The following is a 22,194-nucleotide window of genomic DNA, read 5'->3' as shown; positions in this document are numbered from 1 at the left end:
ATGCTCAACCACTGAGCCACACCAGATTAATATTTCAAATATTAATATTTTAAAATAATGATTATTATTTTTAAATATTAATATTTTAAAATAATAATTATTATTATTTTTAAATATTTTTATTAATTTTTAGAGAGAAGGGAAGGGAGAGGGAGAGAGAAATGGAAACATAACATGAGAGCAGAACATTGATCAGCTGCCTCTTGCACGCCCCCAATGGGGATCTAGCCTACAACCCAGGCATGTGCCCTGACTGGGAATTGAATCAGCAACCTTTTGGGCATAAGATGACACCTAACCAACTGAGCCACACCGACCAGGGCAAACATACAATTTTTACATATGGAGGGAGGTTTGGGGACTGTATTTATTCTTCTTACTCATTTGCATATTTGGCCCTATTATGTTAGAACCCTTTGAAATACTGGCCTACACATATCATCCCCTAAAAAGAATTTCATTTGTTACCAAACAGACCTGTAGCAATGGTAGGTAAGGGTCCAACAGCAGTATTCATTGCAAACCACTCTAGAAGGAATCCTTTGCCTGAGACTGAAGAGTCAGAGGAAAACTGAAATGTCAAAGAACTTCCTGTGGAGCTAAAAGATTCAGTCTGAGCACCACAGTATGTTCCAATGGGGCGAGAATGAATGCCAGCGCCATCATAAATCTGCAGGTAAAACACAGATAATAGGACAATGAATTAAGGCAATTACCTCTTTTTTCTTCATTAAAAAAATTAAAAGAATGTATTGCGTTATTATAATTTATCATAATGGAAAAAATAAGTGAGTAAACATATCTGTTTTAAAATTAATAAATTCCATTAAATATGTAGCATAATTGCAATAATTTAAAGTTTTAAAATTATTTATATCTTTACTGCTGAATTATATTAATAAATATATTCTATGTGATATAGCTCATTGTATGACAGTAAAATTTGGTGGTGGAAAGTAAAAACCAAGAGAGGTATGCAAAACTAGCAGTTATTGAATGTGCTTTGGGGCCTCAAAGGAAATTAGAAAGAAAGGAAATAAAAAAAACAAGAAAGAGGAAAGGTTTAATGAGAGAAAGTGAAGAGGTATCCTAAAGGAATTCCTATCTCCACAGAAGCAAAGATGCAGAATTAATAACAACAAAAGAATTGTAGCTTGCAACTGCTCAGCACACCTTCAAAGCACTCAATAAATCCTTTTCATTTGGTTTAAAAATATTGAGTACCTATTTAGAGACACATTTTATGCTAGTCCCCAAACACGCTGCATGGAGCACACTTCCTCTTTATTGCACATGTGATGGATGCTGTCCAGCCACGTTTCCTATCTTTCCCTTCACCTTCTCCTAAATAATTTGGAACAAATTCATTATAATTATTATCATAAATTTCTCTACTGAAATGTAAGCTACTATATGTAATAGTTATATTCTCATGTACTGAGCATTTATCAGGTACTGAATTCTATCTTTTAGCCATTGTGAACCCAAGAATCATGGCCTTCAAGAAACTCATATATTTCACATATATCAAAACATCAAGTTGTACATCTTCAATATGTACAGTATTTGTTTCTCAAATATACTTCAATAAAGCTGGGGATAAAATCCAATGGTGTTTCTGAAATTGATACAATAATCAGTGTCCAGATGGCAATGATCATCACAATTTTAATATATATATATATATTTTTTAAAAGATTCTTTAAATTTTAATACTCTAACATAAGAATAAACAGGAAATGGGATATAAGATAGAATAATTAAGAAAGACATATATACTTAGACAAAGCTCAAGAGGTATTTTTACAATAATGATAAAAATACAAATAAATATAATATCAGAATTACCTTTGGTACAGGTAATATAGAGGGGGCAATCATGATTTAAGGGAGATAGACCATTCCATACAATTTGCAAAAGCTGACTAAACACTAACTTGGATTTGTTTTTGCCAATAGCAATTCACCTGTTATAAGCATCAGTTGCACTTGGAAACTCACCCTTAATTTATCATAATAGCAGTTGTGTGTTGATTCAATGTCCATCTCCAAGATCCTACCATGGACAACTTGAGAGGCATTCACATTTACTATCCATTGGTAATCAGAGTTGTGGGGGTAATTTCCAGGCCATAAGGGAGAGGCAACTTTCCCATGAGTTCCCACAATATTATCATTGCCAAATACTAGGAGGAAAAACGAAGTAATACGTCAGACCTACTTAGAACAGCTCTTTAGTCAGATGAAAGAAAAAGGCAAGGGGTATTGAAAAGGATGCACTTTTAATCAGCTGAGATTTCTTTTCTGACCACTGAAAGAAATACTGCTTCCCTTTTGGTTTCTGTGCTAGCTATTAAATGCTGGAGAAGGGTAATTTTGTGAATGGAATTCCATCTCCTTAGAAGGTTGCTGGTGTGAAAACAAAGGATAACTTCTGATTTGAAAGGGATTCCCAAACCTAAGGGGACTTGGGGGCATGGGAAAGGGGTTACCAGCCCCATTTTCTAATTTTGGTTTATCTACTTTGTTTTATAAGAGACTAAAACATGTTTATAAAAATTATATAAGACATGAGGATCTGACATTTGGGAACACACACACACACACACACACACACACACACACACACACACACATTAGCTAATTATGGAAAAGTTGAGTTAGAAATAAAAATATTTAACATTTATGCTATTAGAAGAATACCCTGTTGTTATAATTGAGCAACTTAGTAAATTCCAAAGTATTATTAAATGTTTTTAATTTGAAGAATATAAATTTTATGGGATCAAACACATTTGATTATAAATATACCAACCCTGAACTATAATACCTTCAAAGAATAACATACTATCAAGAAAAATTCAATTTAACAAGTAGGTAGAACTAAGCTTAAGAAAAATGTTAGAACCCTTGAGCATTCTCACTGGCTCTTAATGAGCCATTCATATGTAACTTAGTTTTTCTAATTTTTACATAGTTAAGTAATCCCACAGGACAATAAATATAGGAGAATTGTGTAGAGTTCAGGACTGTTCCCAGTGAATTCCTAAAAGTAGTGTTAGCCTTTCCAGTTTGTAGGATTCATTCTGGAAGCCATCACTAACACAGAACCAACTTACTCTTAGCAAACGTGGCCTGGAAGCCTGTACCACTGCCTGAGCCATCGGATACAAATCTGATCCACAGGCTCTGCGCAACAATGGATGAGTAATTGAGGGGGAGGGTGTTTCCACAGTATCGTCCCAACAGGTGACCGGTGGCGTTTTCTTCCCGGATCTCTACAAAATCTCTGCTACAGTCCTGAGAATCCTCCAATTGGAAAGTTCTGATTTGAAAAGAAAAAAAAAAAAAATAGGGGCATTAAATTAACAGAATAAATTTGGGGATTATCCTGAACCCATGCTGGGTTAACCCGGTCACTTTTTAAAATGTTAATCACAATATCTTTAATTTTAATCACACTATCTTTTTCTAACAAAAAATTTCTTCACTAAAATTTGTTGAAATGTCTAGTCAAGAAATGCAAAGGTAATTAATACACTGCCTTCTAGAAGAGGTTTTTTTCTCTAGGGGTAAAATTGGTCAAGAATACAGAAGAAAAATATAAGCAGGATATCGTAAGTGCCATTAGAGCTACAACATGGTGTAAGAACTTTGAGGTGAAGGTATCACATGTGTTTGTTAGGCTCAGTAACAGCTTGATGGAGAGATTTTTAGAGATTGAAATGTAAATATTAGCTGAATTTATGTGCAGAAATGGTGGACAGAGATTGCATGCCAGCAATAGCACATGCAAAAAAAGGTGAGGTATATTTAGAAATCTGTGAGATGTCTAGTGTGCTTAGAACTTTCAGTACTTTTAAGAAAAGTTATGAGACATAGCTAGAGCAGTATGAGGGGCTAATTTTGACAGAGCTTAAATGTCGATCAAAGGCACATGCACTTAATTTCTAGAAAGGTAGAAAGAAATATAGCATTCATAATAACATAGACTAGTTCAAGCATGTCCTATCCAACTTGTATTATATTCTAATTATGATGATATGAGGGAATAGAGGGTAGGAAATAATGTCTACTTTATATGATGGTCATTAGTAACATATATAGAGTCTGAAATAGGTACTAAATGAATGCTTTCAAAACTTTAATGCTTTAAAAACCTGGATATAATCAAGATAGGGTGGAATTGGTGTAAGGTAGACAAATGACATAGAAGAGAAAGTCCAAAGAAAAATCCACAAATATAGGGCCAATATAACTCAATCCACAGTGTCAAGATAAGTTAATGGGTGGCAGGGGGGAGGTTGTTTTAACAAGTGGTACTGCAATATCTGGATATCCTTATGGAGGAGAAGAAAAAGAACATCAACCCCTGCCTCTCCCCATACACAAATTAATTTAATATTTCTCATAGATATAAACCTAAAACCATAAAACTCCTAGAAAAAAACATAGACTATCTTTATAACTTCAGGATAGGCACATATTTCTTAGAATGAAAAGGCACTAAATATAAAATTTAATAAATTTGACTTCATAAAAATAAAAATATATCCTTATAGAATGCATGAATCAAAAAATAAATAGGCAAGTAACAGAGTTTGGGCAAGAAGAAAGGAGAGATCGTTGCAAAACATATATCTAACAAAAGACCCAGATCTGGAATATAAAAGGAATTTCTACAAAAAAACAATGAAAAACAACAACAACAAATAGTCGAATTAGAAATGAACAGAAGACTTGAACATACACTTCATAAAAGATGATGAATGAATAGTCAATGAAACTGTGAAAAGTACATTACATCATTAGTCATCAGAGCAACATAAATTAAATATAACAATAAGATACCATTTCACACTCATCAAATGGCTAAAATTATAAAGATTGACAAGATCAAAGGTTTTTAAGCATGCAGAGCAACTGGAAGTCTCATAAATTTCTTGTAGGAAAGTATCTACACTAATAAAAGAGAAACATGCAAATTGATCATCATTCCTCTACGCCCACCAGCCAATCAGAGCGAGCATGCAAATTAACCCAAAAAAAGATGGCGGTTAATTTGAATACACAGGCGCAGAGTGAAGACTGAAGACAGCTTACAGGAGGAGGGAGGGAAAGTGGGGCGGTGGCAGGAGGGAAAGCACAGGGCGGCGGCGGCAGCTGTGGGATGGAAAGTGCGGGGTGGTGGCGGCAGCGGGAGCTCAGGCCACAGGAAGCCCCATTATTGCAGGAATCTTCCTGCAACGGGCCTCTAGTATTAATATAAGCACTTTGAATAATTATTTGGCAGTTTCTTATAAAATTAATTCCCAGAAAGTTTACTCCTAGGTTTTTATTCAAAGGAAATAAAAACAGATGGCCATGCTAATATCATGAGTATAATAGAACTCTTGCAGCTCAAAAGTAACAAGACAGCCTGGCCGGTGGGGCTCAGTGGTTGAGTGTCAACCCATGAATCAGGAAGTCCTGATTCAATTCCTGGTCAGGGCACATGCCTGGGTTGTGGGCTCGATCCCCAGTAGGGGGCATGTGGGAGGCAACCAATCAATGATTCTTATCCTTGATATTTCTATCCCTCTGTCTTTCTCCTGTCCTCTCTCTAATATCAATAAGAACATATTTTTAAAAAATATTTTACAAAGTAAAAAGACAAATAACTCTATTTTAAAATGGCAAGGGATTAATTAAACATTTCTCCAAAGAAGATATGTGACTGACCAATAGAACATGAAAAAAATACTCATCATCCTTAGTTATTATGGAAATGGAAATCAAAACCACAGTGAGATAGTACTTTATATCCATTAGGATGGCTTTTATTGAAAAAAATGGATATTAACAAGTATTGATGAAGATGTGCATAAATTGGAACTCTTCTGCATTGCTGGTGAAAATATAAAATGGTGTTGCCACTGTGGAAGTCAATTAGGTGGTTCCTCAAAAACTTAAACATAGAATTATCATAAGGTCCAGTAATTCAATTTCTAGGCATATACCCAAAGGATATATAATTAAATATATCCAAAGGTTATATTTTAAAATATATAAAGCTAAGTGTCCGGTCGTCCAGTCATCTGTTCAACCAATCAAAGTGTAATATGCTAACGATATGCTAAGGCCACTCACCCGCTCACTATGACATGCACTGAATCACCAGAGGGTGGACAGTTGACCGGTCAACCAGTCAATATGACGTGCACTGACCACCAGGGGGCAGATGCTCCAACTGGTAGGTTAGCTTGCTGCTGGGGTCCGGCCGATTGGGACTGAGTGAGATGGGCCAGACACACTCTGAAGTCCTCCCACAGTCCCTCCCTGGCTGGCCAACCTCCCGCGTACATCCCAGGCCTCAATCGTGCACCGGTGGGGGTCCCTCAGCCTGGCCTGCACCCTCTCGCAATCCAGGACCCCTCGGGGGATGTCAGAGACCTGGTTTCAGCCCGATCCCACAGGCCAGGCCAAGGGACCCCACTGGTGCATGAATTCGTGCACTGGGCCTCTAGTATATATATATATATATATATATATATATATATATATATATATATATATATACTATATAAGCAAGTAAAACTCTATATACCTGTATACAATATAAACAAAACTATATAGGCAATTATATGTATATAACTTTTTTGATAAATAAACAAAACAATATATAAACACTTATACAACTATATATATATAATACCACATTTTATATATACACAAATACTCTAGAATATTATTCAGCCTTAAAAAAGAGTGAAATTCTGATATATGCTACAACATAGATATATGAGCCTTGAAAACATTATGTAAGTGAAATAAGCTAGACACAAAAGAGCACATATTGTTTGATTCTACTTATATGAGGGGCTTGGAGCAGAGGAAATGGGGAGTTATTATTTAATGGGTACAAAGTTTCTGTTTAGTATGATGAAAAAGTAGAGCAAGTATCCCTTGGCTCTGAAGAAAAATATCACCCTCTTTCAGCAGGAAGCAGCTACAGAAGAGACCCTGCACCCCTTTTCTTGGAAAGATTTCAGAGCCAAGATCCTTGAGGGGGAATATTGTAGGCAAAGCATGTTAAACTCGCGGCCCCCGGGCCACATGTGGCCGACAACAAATAATTTTGCAGCCCAGCCAATATAACAGTATGTAAAGAACGTTTTAATAAAAATTTCGTAACTGAATTTTACAATATCCTGTTATACATAATTAGTAATAACAAACTACAACTTTCGCTAATGACTGATTACTATAATCATGTTGCATTCATTTCCCTTACGCACTTTATACACAGGCCCACCTTTTCTCTCCACTAATACTAGCAGTGAACATTTTAGCAGCCAATTGCCACGTCATTAGTCTTGGACTGACTTGTTTGGTGTGTGCAACAGGAAATATTTTGCTTTTGAAGAACAAGAAAAATAGGTTTATTTGTGTGACGCTTATTAATTTGTGCAGTTTCTCAGTGTCTGATAAGTTAATATTCAAGAAAAAATATTAATTTTTATTAAAATGTTCTATTATTTTATGTTAATGATTACTCATTTATTTTAGCCCTTTGTATTCAACATGTCTCTATCAAAATATACCTACATTTCTATGAAAATTGAAGCTTTTGTTTTTTTGTGGCCCACATAAACTTAAACCTTGTCTATTTGGCCCATGTTAGCCTTTGAGTTTGACATGCTTGTTGTAGGCAGTTAGACAGACATGAGAAGAACAAGGACCAGGTGCCTGGCCATGGACAATCAATTATAGGGTGGGGCCTTGCCTCCAGGGCGACTTTTCCTCTCCTAGCATATCTCTGGTCATGCAGTTTGGACCCCCAGACTTCTTCTCCCTAGAGATAACATCTAGGCCTCGGTTGTGTTTCAGCTCCAGGCCTAGATAAGCAGCAAAACCAGCCACCAGACCTCAGGACCAGCTGCAGTGAATAATGACCTCCTGCCCTGGTGCCAGCCAATCAATCAGTGGAGACCACAACCCTGAAAGGACACACTGGAAAGCTACTGAGTCTTCTATTGAGATTATCTCCTGGGACCTCCTCTAAAATCTCCACCCTTAAAACCTTGGGATGGAGGACCCAGTGCCCTCTCCCTCCTGGGAGCACGCCCCTGTCTTTCCCTTTCTCTTCCCCCTTCCCCTTCCCCTCTCTCCCACCCCAGGCACTTTACCATCAGCTTCCTCACTCCCCAGCTCCAAGGGCCCTTCCTTTACCTCCATAACTTACTTCCTAAGCCCAAGGAATTACTTTATCTCCCTCTCCAATTTACCCAATAAATGTTCTCTTACAAAAAAAGGAAAAGTACTAGAAATGGATAGTAGATGGCTACAGAAAATTGTGGACACATGTAATACCACTGAAATATGCACATAGAAATGGGTAAAATGCTGATCTTTATGTTATGTATATTTTACAACATTAAAAAATATTGAATTCTGAGTGGTAAAACCAGATAATCAGAGTTCTGCTTGAGAATATTATCTTGCAGTAACATAATAATGATGACTGTGAGCAGCAGAAAAGTAATATTTTTTAATTTTTGCTTTATTGAATCTAATAGAATGGTATAACACTCAAGTGGAGCTATCTATGGGAGCCAATATGCAGGTTTGGATTTCAGAAGAGTCTTTGGGGCTGTACTTGGAAATTACCTATATGTATATGGTAATACTTGAAATATGGCCAGATTGGGGGTTTAGAAATGAAAGGTTGGGAATAATAGGTAGAGAGAGATAAGGGATGAGAGCAGCAGCTTAGAAAATACCCATATTTTGAGTACAGTGAAAGGAGGAGGAAACAATAGACACAGGAGTGGTCTGAGAAGTAGGATCAAAACAAATCCAACATCTATCACAGAAGCCAAGAGAAAATCCGATGAAGAGTTATAAAGAATGTCAAATGATGCAAAGATCCAGGACTTATGAATAGGTCATAGATTTGGTTCCTCAAAATAAATTAGTAACTTTTAAAGAAGCAGTTTCAGAGAGTCAACTATAGAATTATTTTTCAAACATATTAAGGAGTAAATTGGTGATTTCCACAAGATGGTAAATTACAATAAAAGCAGCAACAGAATAATAAGATTTCTATAACATCTAACAATAGAATTCACACATTCTCTATAGTTATACTTTTCATATGCCCATTAACATGTATAAAAGTGTACCAATATAATTGACCACAAATCAAGTCTCAGAAAATATTAAAACTATTAAAAACCATGTTCTCTGACCACTACAGAATAAAATTAGAACACATTAACAAAGATATAACAATAATATCCTATAATTTGATAACATAAAATATCTTTCTGTGTAAACCATGTGTTAAGCAAGAAACCATAATGAAAATTATAATATATTTAGAACTGAATGAGAGTGAAAAAATTAGGTATTAAAATTTATGGGGTGTAGTAAAAGCAGTATTTAGAGAAAATTGTTGCCTTAAGTGCTTATAGTAAAAAAGAACAAATACCAAGCAAAATGAACTAGGTGTCTAATCCCAGAAGTTATTAAAAGCAAGGAAGAAACACACACACACACACACACACACACACACACACACACACACACACACACACACACACACAAAGTAGAAGAAACAAGATAACATCTGGCATTAATGAAATAGAAATGTAGAAAATATTGGAAAAGACAAAAAATAAAAAGCTATTTTGATAAGGCTAATACAGTATGAACTTTTAGTAAGAATGATGAAGAATAAAGGAAAGCTTAGCCCTAGCCGATTTGGCTCAGTGGATAGTGTCAGCCTGTGGACTGAAGGGTCCCAGGTTCAATTCCAGTCAGGGTACATGCCCAGGTTATAGGCTTGATCCCCAGTAGGGGGTGTGCATAAGGCAGCCAATCAATGATTCTCTCTCATCATTGATGTTCCTATCTATTTCTCCCTTCCTCTGAAATCAATAAAAATATATTTTAAAAAAGAATAAAAGAAAGCTTAAATGAGAAATATTACTAATAACAAAAGGACACAATTGCAGACACTAGAAATTCTTAAGGTTATAATGCAATCTGTTAACAACCTTATGCCAAACATTTTAATTATTAGAATTTTAAAAATACAATGTAGGCCGAAACCGGTTTGGCTCAGTGGATAGAGCGTCGGCCTGCGGACTGGAAGGTCCCAGGTTCGATTCCGGTCAAGGGCATATACCTTGGTTGCGGGCACATCCCCAGTAGGGGGTGTGCAGGAGGCAGCTGGTCGATGTTTCTCTCTCATCGACGTTTCTAGCTCTCTATCCCTCTCCCTTCCTCCCTGTAAAAATCAATAAAATATATTAAAAAAAAAAATACAATGTAATTAGTTGAAAGAAAAAAGAAAAATTTAAAAAGATGAGTTAATCAATAAAAGTCAATATTAAAAACTAGTGGCTCAGTGCACGAATTCATCCACCTTGAAAGGAACTGTGGGCCGCGAGGCTGCAGTAGGTACAGGGGTGGGTCTCAGCCCAGCCCCTCATGCTGTGGCCCCCTGTTCCCTGTCTGCCAGCAGGCCTGCTCCCACCACCACCGCTCCCACGCACTGACAGCACTGGCTCCACTCACACCTGCTGACAGTGCAGAGCAATTGGGGCTGGCTCCAGCAGCGGTGAGAGTGGGGCCAGTGCCATAAGTGGGTGTGAGCAGTGGCTGCTGCCCCGATTGTCCCTCAGGAGCAGTGGGAGGTGGAGAAGCCCTCAAGGGCAATCAGGGCCAGCACCTGCCTCTCGCACTCACTGATGGCGCCGAGTGGTCAGGACCGGCATGGGCAGCAGGTGAGAGCTGTGGCTCCAGCGCCGACTGTGGGTGCAAGTGGGGCTGGCGCTGGCAGTGGGTGCGAGCAGGGCTGGTGCCAGCACCAGGTGTGAGCACCGGGTGGGACCATGGCATGCGGGAGCAAAGAATTTTCTGTAACCACCAGAGGCTTGCCCTGATGACAGCAACTGGCTCCCCACCTTGGTCTGGCACCCTCGCTCAGCTGCTCCACCATCTCGCCACAGCCAATGCCCGCCATGTTCTGCACATGCCCCCTGGTGGTCAGCGCACATCATAGCAACTGGTTGTTCCGGTTGTTCCACCGTTCGGTCTATTTGCATATTAGCCTTTTATTATATAGGATTGCCCACAGTCAAAACAAAACAAATATCTGAATCCAGATTATTTTATAGGAAACTCTACCAAAGCTTCAATAATACCTCAACCCCAATCTTATGCAAACTGTAATAAAAAAAAAAATAGAAAAGGGGATAGTCTCTAACTTTTTAAATGAGGTTAGTATAACCTCTATAGCAAAACCAATCAAGGGATCAAAGAAAGAAAAAGTTCAGGTCAATCTCACTCAACAATATAATTAAAAAATCTTACATAAATATTAGCAAAATGAACCCATCATTTGTAAACATGTCAATCTTAACCAAGTTGAATTCACAATGGTTTAAAGTTAGAAACTCTAAAAGAACAATTCACCACACACACAAAAAAAGATTAAAAGAGAAAAATAGATGCAAAAATATATTAAGCAGAATCAGTGTAAACAACAAAAAGACATGTGATAAAACTAGACATCTATTCATCATAAAAACTCTTAGAAAATTAGGAATAAAAATAAATTTTCTTAATTGGATGAGAAATGCCTACCAAAACCTACAGCAAATATACTTAGAGGTAAAAATTTTAAGACATTTTCTTTAAATCAGAAACAATATAAGGAAGCCTCTTATTATTTTGTTCCACATTCTACTGAAGGATTTTCCATGGCAATAAGACAAGGAAAAGGGGGTAAAGGTTGTAAGAACTGGAAAAAAAAAAGCTATAAATAGATTTTTAAGAGAGCTCATTCATTTCTAAATATGTATTGAGTACATAGTGTGTCAGATCCTTTTCTAGGCACTGAAGATACAGCAGTACACAAGACAGACAAAAATTTTTGTCATTATAAAGAATAGAATTATTGCCCTAGCTGGTGTGGCTCAGTGAATAGAGCATCGGCCTGTGGACTGAAGGGTCCCAGGTTGGATTCCGGTCTAAAGCACATGCCCAGGTTGTGGGCTCGATCCCCAACGGAGGCAGCTGATCAATGATCCTCTCTCATCACTGATGTTTCTGTCTCTCTCTTCCTCTACCTTATTCTCTGAAATCAATAAAAAATATTTTTAAAAAAGAATAGAATGATTGCTGGATAACATAATATACAAAAATTAACTGGATTTCTTTATATCAGCAAATAAAAATTTAGAAACTCTAACATAGGCAACATTCATTCAACAAATATTTGACTCTCCTATATTGCTAACACTGTCATGGGGATTAAGAATAGAACAATGAAGAAAATAGACAATGTTCTTCCCTTATGGGAGATTATACTCTAAAGGGAGAGATAGATAATAAGCAAATAAATAGATATTTAGTGAGACTGTGATAACTTCTAGGTGAAAAATAATGAAGTAATTAAGGAGGGTTTGTTTTAAGTAAGGTAGACTGGTTACATCTGTAGTTCTTAAAATGGGTGTTATTTTCAAAAGCAACACAAATATAAGGTGTCTAGGAATAAGCATAACAAAATACCAGTAAGATTTTTGTGGGAAAAAATACAAATTTTTAGTGGACATAACAGAAGACTGAAATAAATGTAGACATATTTCAAGTCTAAGAATATGAAGAGTCAATCACCTCACACCTGCCAGAATGGCTACCATCAACAAATCAACAAATGACAAGTGCTGGCAAGGATGTGGAGAATAGGGAAACCTATTACACTGCTGGTGGGAATGCAGATTGGTGCAGCCACTGTGGAAAACAGTATGGAGTTTCCTCAAAAAATTAAATATGGAACTGCCATTTGACCCAGTGATTCCACTTTGAGGAATATATCCTAAGAATACCAAAACACCAATCAGAAAAAAACACATATGTACCCCTATGTTCATAGCAGCATTATTTACAATAGTTAAGATTTTGAAACAGCCCAAGTGTCCATCAGTAGACAAGTGGATAAAAAAGATGTGGTACATTTACACCATGGAATACTATGCAGCTGTAAAGAAGAAGAATCTCTTATCCTTTGAGACATCATGGAGGGACCTGGAGATTATTATGCTAAGTGAAATAAGCCACTCAGAGAAAGACAAGTATCACATAATCTCACTCATATGTGGAATCTAATGAACAAAATAAACTAATGCACAAAATAGATCTAGAGACATGGGAGCATGGAACAGATGGAGGAATCTCAGAGAGAAGGAGGTGGGATGGGTAGAGATTAATCAAAGAACTTATATGCATATATGCATAACCCATGGACACAAACAATAGTGTAGTCGGCCTTGGGGGTGCAGGTGTGGGGTGGAGGGGAGTCAATGGGGGAAAAATGGGTACAAGTATCTGTAATACTTTCAACAATACAGATAAATTTTTTAAAAAGAATATGAAGAGTCAATAAAGATTCTTCCAAAATTAAGCTAAAAATTAAAATTCCAGTAAAATAAATATGATTTTATTTATGCAAAATATAAAACAGAAACATATACTATGCAGTGTGTATGAATAACATATACATATATATGTATGTAGATAATAAAAGTATAAAATAAACATGGAAGTGACACATAAAATTCAAAATATGGGTTACCTATGTGATGAGAAAGTAAAGGAATGTAGATGGGGGACTTTGCTGCCCTATTACATTTTATTTATTTAAAATTAATTTTTAAAAAAAATGTAATTTAATGGTTAAAGAAAAAGTAAAGTAAGTGAGTGGGAACTATCCTTTTTTCAGGAGTAATTGGAGGGAGTTTTTGCTGAGAAGAGAAAGCACAAGATAAAGAGAAGAAAGAACGACTAGTAAGACTATAGAAAAGAAACTGTTGAGAAGGAAAAAAAATTGTCTCAATCATAGAAAAGTACTTCTCTAGTGTGTGTATCTTTCAGTCACTACCCAACATTGCAAGATTTCACAGGATCGTTAGCATAGTGCTCTCCTGGGCTCTATCGCAGCTCATGGATTAGGATGCTCTTAAGGTAGATACAATGGCCTGGAGGCTCTGGTCACCTCAAGCCCCACCATGGGATGGATCAATGTATCCGGGACACCTCTGAGCATTCACTGCCAACCAGAGCACTAAGGCAGAAAAATAGTGCTCTGGTCAGCTCTGTTCTACCACCAGTTTCTAAGCCAGATACCAACATCCATAGGTCTCTAGCCAGAGGAACAGAGAGTCTGTGGCTCTCACAATCCCATCAAGGTGGGTTACTACAGTATACATCTTCTGGACCTGTGTTTTGGACACAGTTCTAGCAGCCAGCTATGACTGACAGCTGAGGAGCAAAAGAAATCAGAAATACCCATATCAGGCTAGGCAAACTGTACTTTACTCTTGACCCTCACTGCCTTCTTTGACAACTTGATTTTTTTACAATACAAAATTTATGCCTACAATCATTTTGGGCAAGGAGCTGTTCCAAATCCATCTTTAGGATGATGGCCAAGTTTGGTGCTTGGTTTTATATTCCATAATAATATCAACACTGTAAAATATGCTAAAACTGTTTTCTTTTGCTTCTCAGGAAAAAAAGGATAAAGGGAGATCATTTTCTTCAGCAGGTGATTTACATGAAACCTTTCTCCTCAAAGTGTGGTACCTGCTCCAGCAGCCCCAGCCTCACCGAGAGCCTGTGTGAAATGCAGAATCAGAGTCCACCAACCCAGTGCACCGGACTGTGGATTTCAGCAAGGTCAGGATGCATATTAAAGCTTGGTCCATAGGTCCAGAAGATTATTAAGTGCAGGTCTTTTCTGTTTTAGTGCCACACGTTTTTATTAGAAGTGGTGGTAAGATAATACTTACAAGAATCAAATTAAGCTTAGGTCAGTACATTTTAGAAGCAAATCTCCCTTCTTTCCAAACACTTTGGCTAAGGTCTGTGAGTAAAACTATGATGTGAAACAAAAATAGTACAATCACTGTTTCTCATTATCTCATTTTGATTCTTGAACCAAGATCAATCACTTTCTAAAAGCACTCTCCAAGCATAAAATAAATTTTTGGTTAATCCCTTTACAAAAATGCTCCTTTTTAGTTTTTATGTCGCCCTCGCCCTTTTTGTTGCAGATCAACCATAATTTCTTCAGTTTTTCTCCCTATTCCGTTTCACCACAGTGTCCACAATCCAAACCCCATGGTTTAGAACTTGACGTATGGCATATGCTTCTCATATGCTCCTCTCACACCCCAAAGGAACACTTCCAACCACCCATCTGGATGTAGTTCAGACCACGGAAGAAATAACTTGCAGGCTTTCCTCATTATCATCCACATAAAGGGGAACATCTTGCATTCTACAGAATATTTTACAAATAAAACTCAAGCAAGTAACAGGAAACAATAAAAATTAACTTCTTATGCATGAGAAAGGAAAAAGCTGGGCCATTAAAATTTGTCTATACAAAAATTAGAACTTTAGTGTCCCTTAAACAGTAAAATAGATGAAACTTGCTTTTTGTGTCTATCTCCCATCTTCTAAGAGAGTCGTGTTGTCCAATTGAATTTAACTGTGAACTACCACCCAAGATACTTTAGAAATGACAACGTGAGAGAATTTAACATTCATTGAACATCTGGGATGCATCAGCCTTGCATTTCAAACTCCAGACCTTTAATCTCAACAGTGACCCTATATGATTATCTGCTATAGATGAAATGCATCTCTTTAGGCTTTAGGCTTTAAATAGCTTATTGACATTAACTTCTGAGTAACTTACCAAGAAAGGGAATCTTATTGGTTTTAAACAGTCCCAGTGCCTGGCCCTATTCCTGGCACTATCAAATGTCAGATTGGTCAACAATGTAAATGTAGTAGAGACAGAGAGGAAAAAGATGGGGGAAAAAATCCCTTTTATTTGGCAATTATGAGGCCTAATAAGTCATGTGAAGGACTTTGGACTTCATCGTAAGGATAATGATCATGTTTTATTTGATATTACTTATTAAGCATCTAGCATGGGAGTAACATCTGCCCGATATGTACCTAGCATATAGTAGGGGCTTAATAGATATTGAATAAAGGAATACATGTATATCAGATAAAAATTACATACAGAACTTTTAGTAAAGACAAAAGCAAGCAAAAACCTCTTTCCCCGTGTGGCAACTTAAACTTTCTTTGCCTCTCAGGCACGGAGGGTGTCTTTGTTTTAACACAATGCCACTTGTCCCCAAGGAGGCCTGTCTGATAGATGGGCTGAAAGAAAGCAACTTGAGATGTTTGAACAAGGTCCACAAATAAGACTGTTCTCTCATTTTTTTATCCATTCTTAATGCAAAAAATGGCATGTCTAGGAGAAGCAGCAAGATTTTTTTTTTTAAATAAACAGGGCAAGCAAAACAATCCTCTTTCCTCAGCACTATTATATTCTCTTCAAAAACAGAATTAGCCATCCAACCAAAGCTGAACAATGTACAATATAGTATTATAAATAGCTTTTAATTTAAAATGTGAATTTAAATACTAGTCTTATCATTCAATATTTGTTAAGCTTTCATTATGAGTGTGGCAGGTCACAGGCTCCTTTCTATGGATGATTAAAAAGTCCCGCTTCACTTAGCACGTGCTTTTCACTATCTACTTCTAGAAAATACATCATTGTTGTCTCAAGACCACTCAGATCGTTGTGGGGTCCTATGTTCATAAGTCTTCCAGTTCACTGAGGAACAGGAGAGTGATTTTACAAATAAACCACTAGTTCCAAAACACGTCCCAAATATTCTTTGCAGGAGCAGAAGGAAAGGTGGATTAGGGGGGGGTCATAAGGTGTGTGGGTAAGAAGGCTTCGCTGAGATAGGATTTCTGCTGGAAGAAGGAATGTCAGTGATTCTCTGGCAGAATATAAATGTTCCTAATTTTTTTTTAAAAAAAAAGATGAAATTACTGTTCTCTAAAAATGAAGACTCCACAAATTAAAGCTCAGGCATGAATTTCTGGTAATATTAGGCAGGACTCTAGGACTATTCTCAAGAGAATTGTAATACTATTTATAACCCAAACTGTGACTACACCAGAGGAACGTTGGAAACAGAGTTCCTGAAGTTCCCACCGTGTTCTCTAACAGTTGCTTGGCCACGTGTGCTATTAGTTGTCCTCCCTATTAGTAACAGCGCTTCCTTCCTGCAGATCCGCTGAAACAATACCCCATAAAAAAAGATTTACATGAAAGACAGCTGGAGCCTGTTGCCAGGGGAACTGACAATGTTCCAGACACATTCCACGTTAGAGGGATAAACTTCAGGGTAGCCAGGGCTGTCGAAGGTGCCTTCAGCCATGTGGAAGTCTCCACCACAAGCTGGAAGAAAAGAGAAACAGTGAGTGCCAGGGCAAAGATCAAATATAAGGCACATAAGCTAAAGGAGGAGGAGCACCAGAGGAGCTGTTCACAGCATCCATTTCACACACAAAAACCCATGACATATAAAATAAGAAAAAAATTCTGAAAACGAAAAGCCACAGGGTACGCTGGATCAGAAGAAATCTTTGCAGTTCCTTCTCTCAAAGCCTTCTCTCCCTGTGTACTATAACTTGTTTTAACCTTTTGCACTCGCTTGCTTTTTTCTCGATTCCTTTATTCTACTCGGGATTTAATTTTTTAAATACCCCAGATTTTACAAAGCATGGCAGTAGAATAAAAAACTGGAGTTTCTTTTCATACAAACTTATTTATTTAGATTTTTTTATATTTCAAATCATTGATACATTCAAAGAGTAATTTTAATCTCGATGCTAACCGTGTTGAGTCACACTCGACATCCGAGTGCAAAAAGTTAATCCTATAACCACTCAGTATTTCTGACCAGGATGATTTCCAACCCTGGCCTACAGCAGGGGCAGTGTTCCGGCTTTTCCCCTCCAGAGAAGACTGAGCCACACCCAAATCTCCTCGGGGTTGGAAGGCTTTTAAATGCTGATAACAAGGTGCTGGCAGCTGACAAACAGCACTGACTAAGCGACCCAGGACTAGTGGCTCCTCCTTCCTCTCATCCCATGTGCCACCATCCATCAAGCCATCAGTGACAGCATGCAGACCCTGCCTGAGACCAACCTCGAGGAAAGGGAGACAGGAGAACAGCGGTTGTCCGTTCTTAAGAGATGCCATCAGACACTGTTAATTACGGGCTGCCTTAACCAACTTGTCACAGAGGAGAATGTCAACACACTGCCAAACAAGCCATCCAAGATCATTCCAGCCAATTCCCCTCACTTCCAGAGTTCACTCTCTAAAACCATTAGTCACAATAGCCAAGGTGTGCAAACACCCTACATGTCGATAGGTGGGTGAATGGATAAAGCTGTGGTACAGAGTTCACGGCTGCCAGAATTTACAAGTGTGTTAACCTAATTTGGAAGAATGCAAGGTTAGACACAGGAAACTAGCCTCCAACTGTAAAGGTAAAAGAGTCCCACATAACAAACCTAGGAATTCAACCACATTCCTGTTAACCTAGTAGTGCCATTTGTTGATGTGTCTTACCTGATGATGATGCAGCATATGTAGCATGGAAACCATCAGAACTCAAACTAGAGTCAGAGATGAACTTCAGTGTCAGAGCATTGCTGAAGGAAGTAATGGGATGGGGCATGGAGGTGCCACAATATCGGCCTAAATAATGACAAGGAGAATCCTATATAATAAAGAGGTAATATGCAAATTGACGATCACACCCTCGCACACAAGATGGCCACCCCCATGTGGTCACAAGATGGCTGGCAGGGGAGGGCAGTTCAAGGCGATTGGCCAGCAGGGGAGGGCAGTTGGGGGTGATCGGGCCAGCAGGGGAGCAGTTAGGTGTCAATCAGGCTGGCAGGGGAGTGGTTAGGGGGCAATCAGGCTGGCAGGCAGAAGCAGTTAAGGGCCATCAGGCAGGCAGGCAGGCGAATGGTTGAGAGCCAGCAGTCCTGGATTGTGAGAGGGATGTTTGACTGCCGGTTTAGGTCATCCCCTGAGGGGTCCCAAATTGGAGAGGGTGGAGGCTGGGCTGAGGGACACACCCCCCCCCCCCCCCCACCGCCTCTCCAGTGCACGAATTTCATGCACCGGGCCTATAGTGAATGATAACAGAGCATAGGCCAATATTTCTAGTAAACAGATTTACTAGATTCACAAGAAACCGAAGCAAACAGAGGCAATCACTATTAGGTGAACCATTTAAATCGCGTCAGTGTTTGAAACAATGCCTGAGAATTAAAAATAAACTATAAATAGAAGCATAGGAGAGATGATTTATAAACATGATAAAGGACATTAGGGGAAGCTGAGAACAATGTAGATGGCCTGGCTCCAAATATAACTAATGCTAAAATCTCTAGTACAGTAATAAATGCACAAATAAATGTGCCAGTGCTTAAAATCAAAATATTATAGCCAAGAAAAGTGTGACTGCTAGAACCAGAATACCTGGATTTAACTCTGAGCTCTACCATTTACTAGTCACATGACCTGGGCAAGTTACTTAAGTTCTCTGAGCCTCAGCTTCCCCACTTGAGCAAAGAGAATATCAATAAATAATGAAACCTCTATCATAAGGGTATGAGGATTGAGGTACTATTTACTAAGTTCTCACAATAGTGCTCAGCACGAGGTGAGTTCTAGATGTGTTTGTTAAATAATATACCCTCATTCTTGGTCAAATGCTTAGAGATAAAAAGCAATACAATCAGAAGTGGGCACAGAGCAGAGCGTATTGATTGCTTGCCCGCTATTGTCTCAGGCACTGTTCTGGGTACTGGGAATTGAGCCCAACAAAATCCCTTCTCTGAGGGCGCTCGTCTTCTACTTTGCCAGGAGATGCTCAAATATAAGTAACTCATGGAGAACATTTAAATAACTTGAGATTATTTTTAGGACATTTTAGAACCTAGATAGCTGCAATATTTAGTTTTACTGGGGTGTTTTACAAACCCAATCCAGATTACTTATTTACTTATCATTATTTTTTTGCTTCCACCAAGGACAAAACCAGAAAATAAAAACATGCTTAATTTGAATATAAGAACTGTGGTCAAATATTGAGAAATTTCTCACAGAATGCTATTTAATGCTGGGGTAGACTGCATTTCACTACTATCTAAGTGTTTGCAACTTTTAAATTTAAAAACATGCATAAACTATTCATGTCCTTGAATATGAACAAGCTGAGTTTCTTGAACCCCACATTGAATTCCAGTTTCTTATCCCCTAATTATCTTTACTTGGCTTATGCTGCTCTTCATGTTTATTGGAAACATTCTGACCTTGAATGACAGCACACAGACATGCCAGAATATAAATAAAACCCAGCCAAGGCCACAGACAGAAAGGAGAGGACTCCAGGCACGGTACCTCGGAGGGGCGCGTCGCCATAGTTGCCATCCAAAATTTCTAAAAAGTCTCGTGTGCATGTTGTGCTGCTTTCAAGTCCAAAGTGAGTAAAGGAGAGGGTAATATGATTGACTGTAAGAAAAAGAGAAGTCTATTTAATAGCGTACTGGCAAACAGAACATACAGGGAGGGAAATTTTACCTCTGATGATTCATGCGTGGGTTCTCCAGCAGGAAGCACTGAAATGGGCAGAGCTGCCCAGGAGTTGAGGGGATGAAGAGGGAAAGTGACAAGTTCTCTGCTGAAAACACCTAGAGAATCTGAGATGCTGAAATGCCGGTAAAGAAGAGGACTCCTGGGTAGCTGTCCTCCATGCATAATGGGGAACATCTTGTTGGAAAATGTAGGCTTTACACACTTTTATTTCAGCCATAGCTATGTTCTTCTCCTAAGTATTTTTCTCAGTAGAATCGTTCCTTAAGTCCTGGTTCTTTCTGTGCGATTGTAAATAAGACACATTCTTCTTCCTGTCACGCATTTCCTACCTAGCACTGTAAGGCCGGGGCCCTGTGGTTCAGTCATTTCAAAAGAAAGCTTTGAATTACTTGCAGAACAGCAAGTGCCTGTGTATGCAGTGCCTGTGTATGCTTTCCTTTTGTCCTTCTTCCAGGGTCCCTGTCCTCGGAACAGGATCTTCCCCTGATGCTGGCTTTGAACCCGTGAGATCTCATCTAAATGCATCACAATTCATCATACATTATCCTGAGGGCAGAGCTGCTGGCTGAAGGCAGGGGCCCTCTTTACCTAAGGCTCAGTTTCTGGAGGGCTGGCAACTTGCTTTGGGGCTCCACGCTCCAGGCAGCAATTGGCTAAGGATTACATCACCATCCACCAAAGTCTGTGCATATCAGTAAACATATCCATTTGTTAACTCTTGACATCCCAGGAAATGTGTTAGAGAATAGTTAAGCCAAACTCATCATTTTTTTTAGATGAGCTAATGGGGCCTCATTAGCTTAAGTGACTTCCCTGTTATCACCCAGGTCATTAATTGTAGAGTGGAGTCAAGAGCTTAATGCCTTTCTCACATTATGTCTGAAATCATAAATTTTTCCTGAAAACCTCAAGGAATGGCAGGGCTCATCTGAAACAAGATTCATAATGGCCCCAGGGTCACCCGCTCTCAGGTCACGGCTTGAGTCCTGAAGGGTCTCCTCATTCTCTTTGTCTGTGACATGTGGTAAGGTTTTACCACCAGATTATTACCAGGTCCAAAAATAAGACTCCAGTATTCCAAAAACAAAATAATGTAAGTACTCATTAAGTGTTTCTTCCAGGCCTGTGCTGGGATTTTTTTTTAAATACAAGCACTGCAGGAGAGATCAGGTTTTATAATTAACTTCCACTTTGATTAAAGAGCAATATGCTCAAGGCATTGAATTTCCAAACTATGAGTTATTAATTTTCCAGTCTATGGTTCTTATTCATTTATCCATATGGCAACTGTTTTTGTGCATCTGCTACACCCAAGGCATAGGTGTCAAAAATTGTTTACTTATTTATCAATTAGTTTTGCTTACCCCCCATCTCACATGCCTGTCAATGCAGTAGGGTTATAGGGTGTTTCTTTTTCTTTGCGAGGCCTTAGGAACGTAAAACAAATTTTAAATTAAGAAGAAAATGTAAAATAACTTTTCTATCAAATTAGGAAATGTTTGTTCTTGTGCAGAGCAGGAATTGGGACTTCAAAAAAATAAAAAGAGGAAGGTCATCAATTGTTACCTCGGAAGAGATAAGAACATTAGTCATGGACGGACTTTCCCACGGACACCATCCATCCTGCATTCCTTTCC

General features: G+C 38.3%; 1 protein-coding gene across 1 annotated transcript in view; it reads right to left on the bottom strand.

The window, feature by feature from the left end:
* Positions 1-22,194, bottom strand: part of CUBN (cubilin) — a 324,986-nt gene that overhangs the window by 110,936 nt on the left and 191,856 nt on the right. The window contains exons 34-39 of the mRNA XM_079772268.1: positions 20,363-20,473; positions 18,515-18,643; positions 17,200-17,332; positions 3,120-3,325; positions 2,002-2,186; positions 478-670 (exon numbers count right to left, since the gene is read on the bottom strand). Coding sequence (XP_079628394.1) covers positions 478-670; positions 2,002-2,186; positions 3,120-3,325; positions 17,200-17,332; positions 18,515-18,643; positions 20,363-20,473 — 957 coding nt within the window. The remainder of the gene's footprint in view (positions 1-477; positions 671-2,001; positions 2,187-3,119; positions 3,326-17,199; positions 17,333-18,514; positions 18,644-20,362; positions 20,474-22,194) is intronic.

The sequence above is a fragment of the Cnephaeus nilssonii genome (assembly GCF_951640355.1).
Source record: "Cnephaeus nilssonii genome assembly, chromosome: 1".
NCBI classification, from domain to species: Eukaryota; Metazoa; Chordata; class Mammalia; order Chiroptera; family Vespertilionidae; genus Cnephaeus; species Cnephaeus nilssonii.
This window is presented reverse-complemented; position numbering and strand designations above follow the sequence as displayed.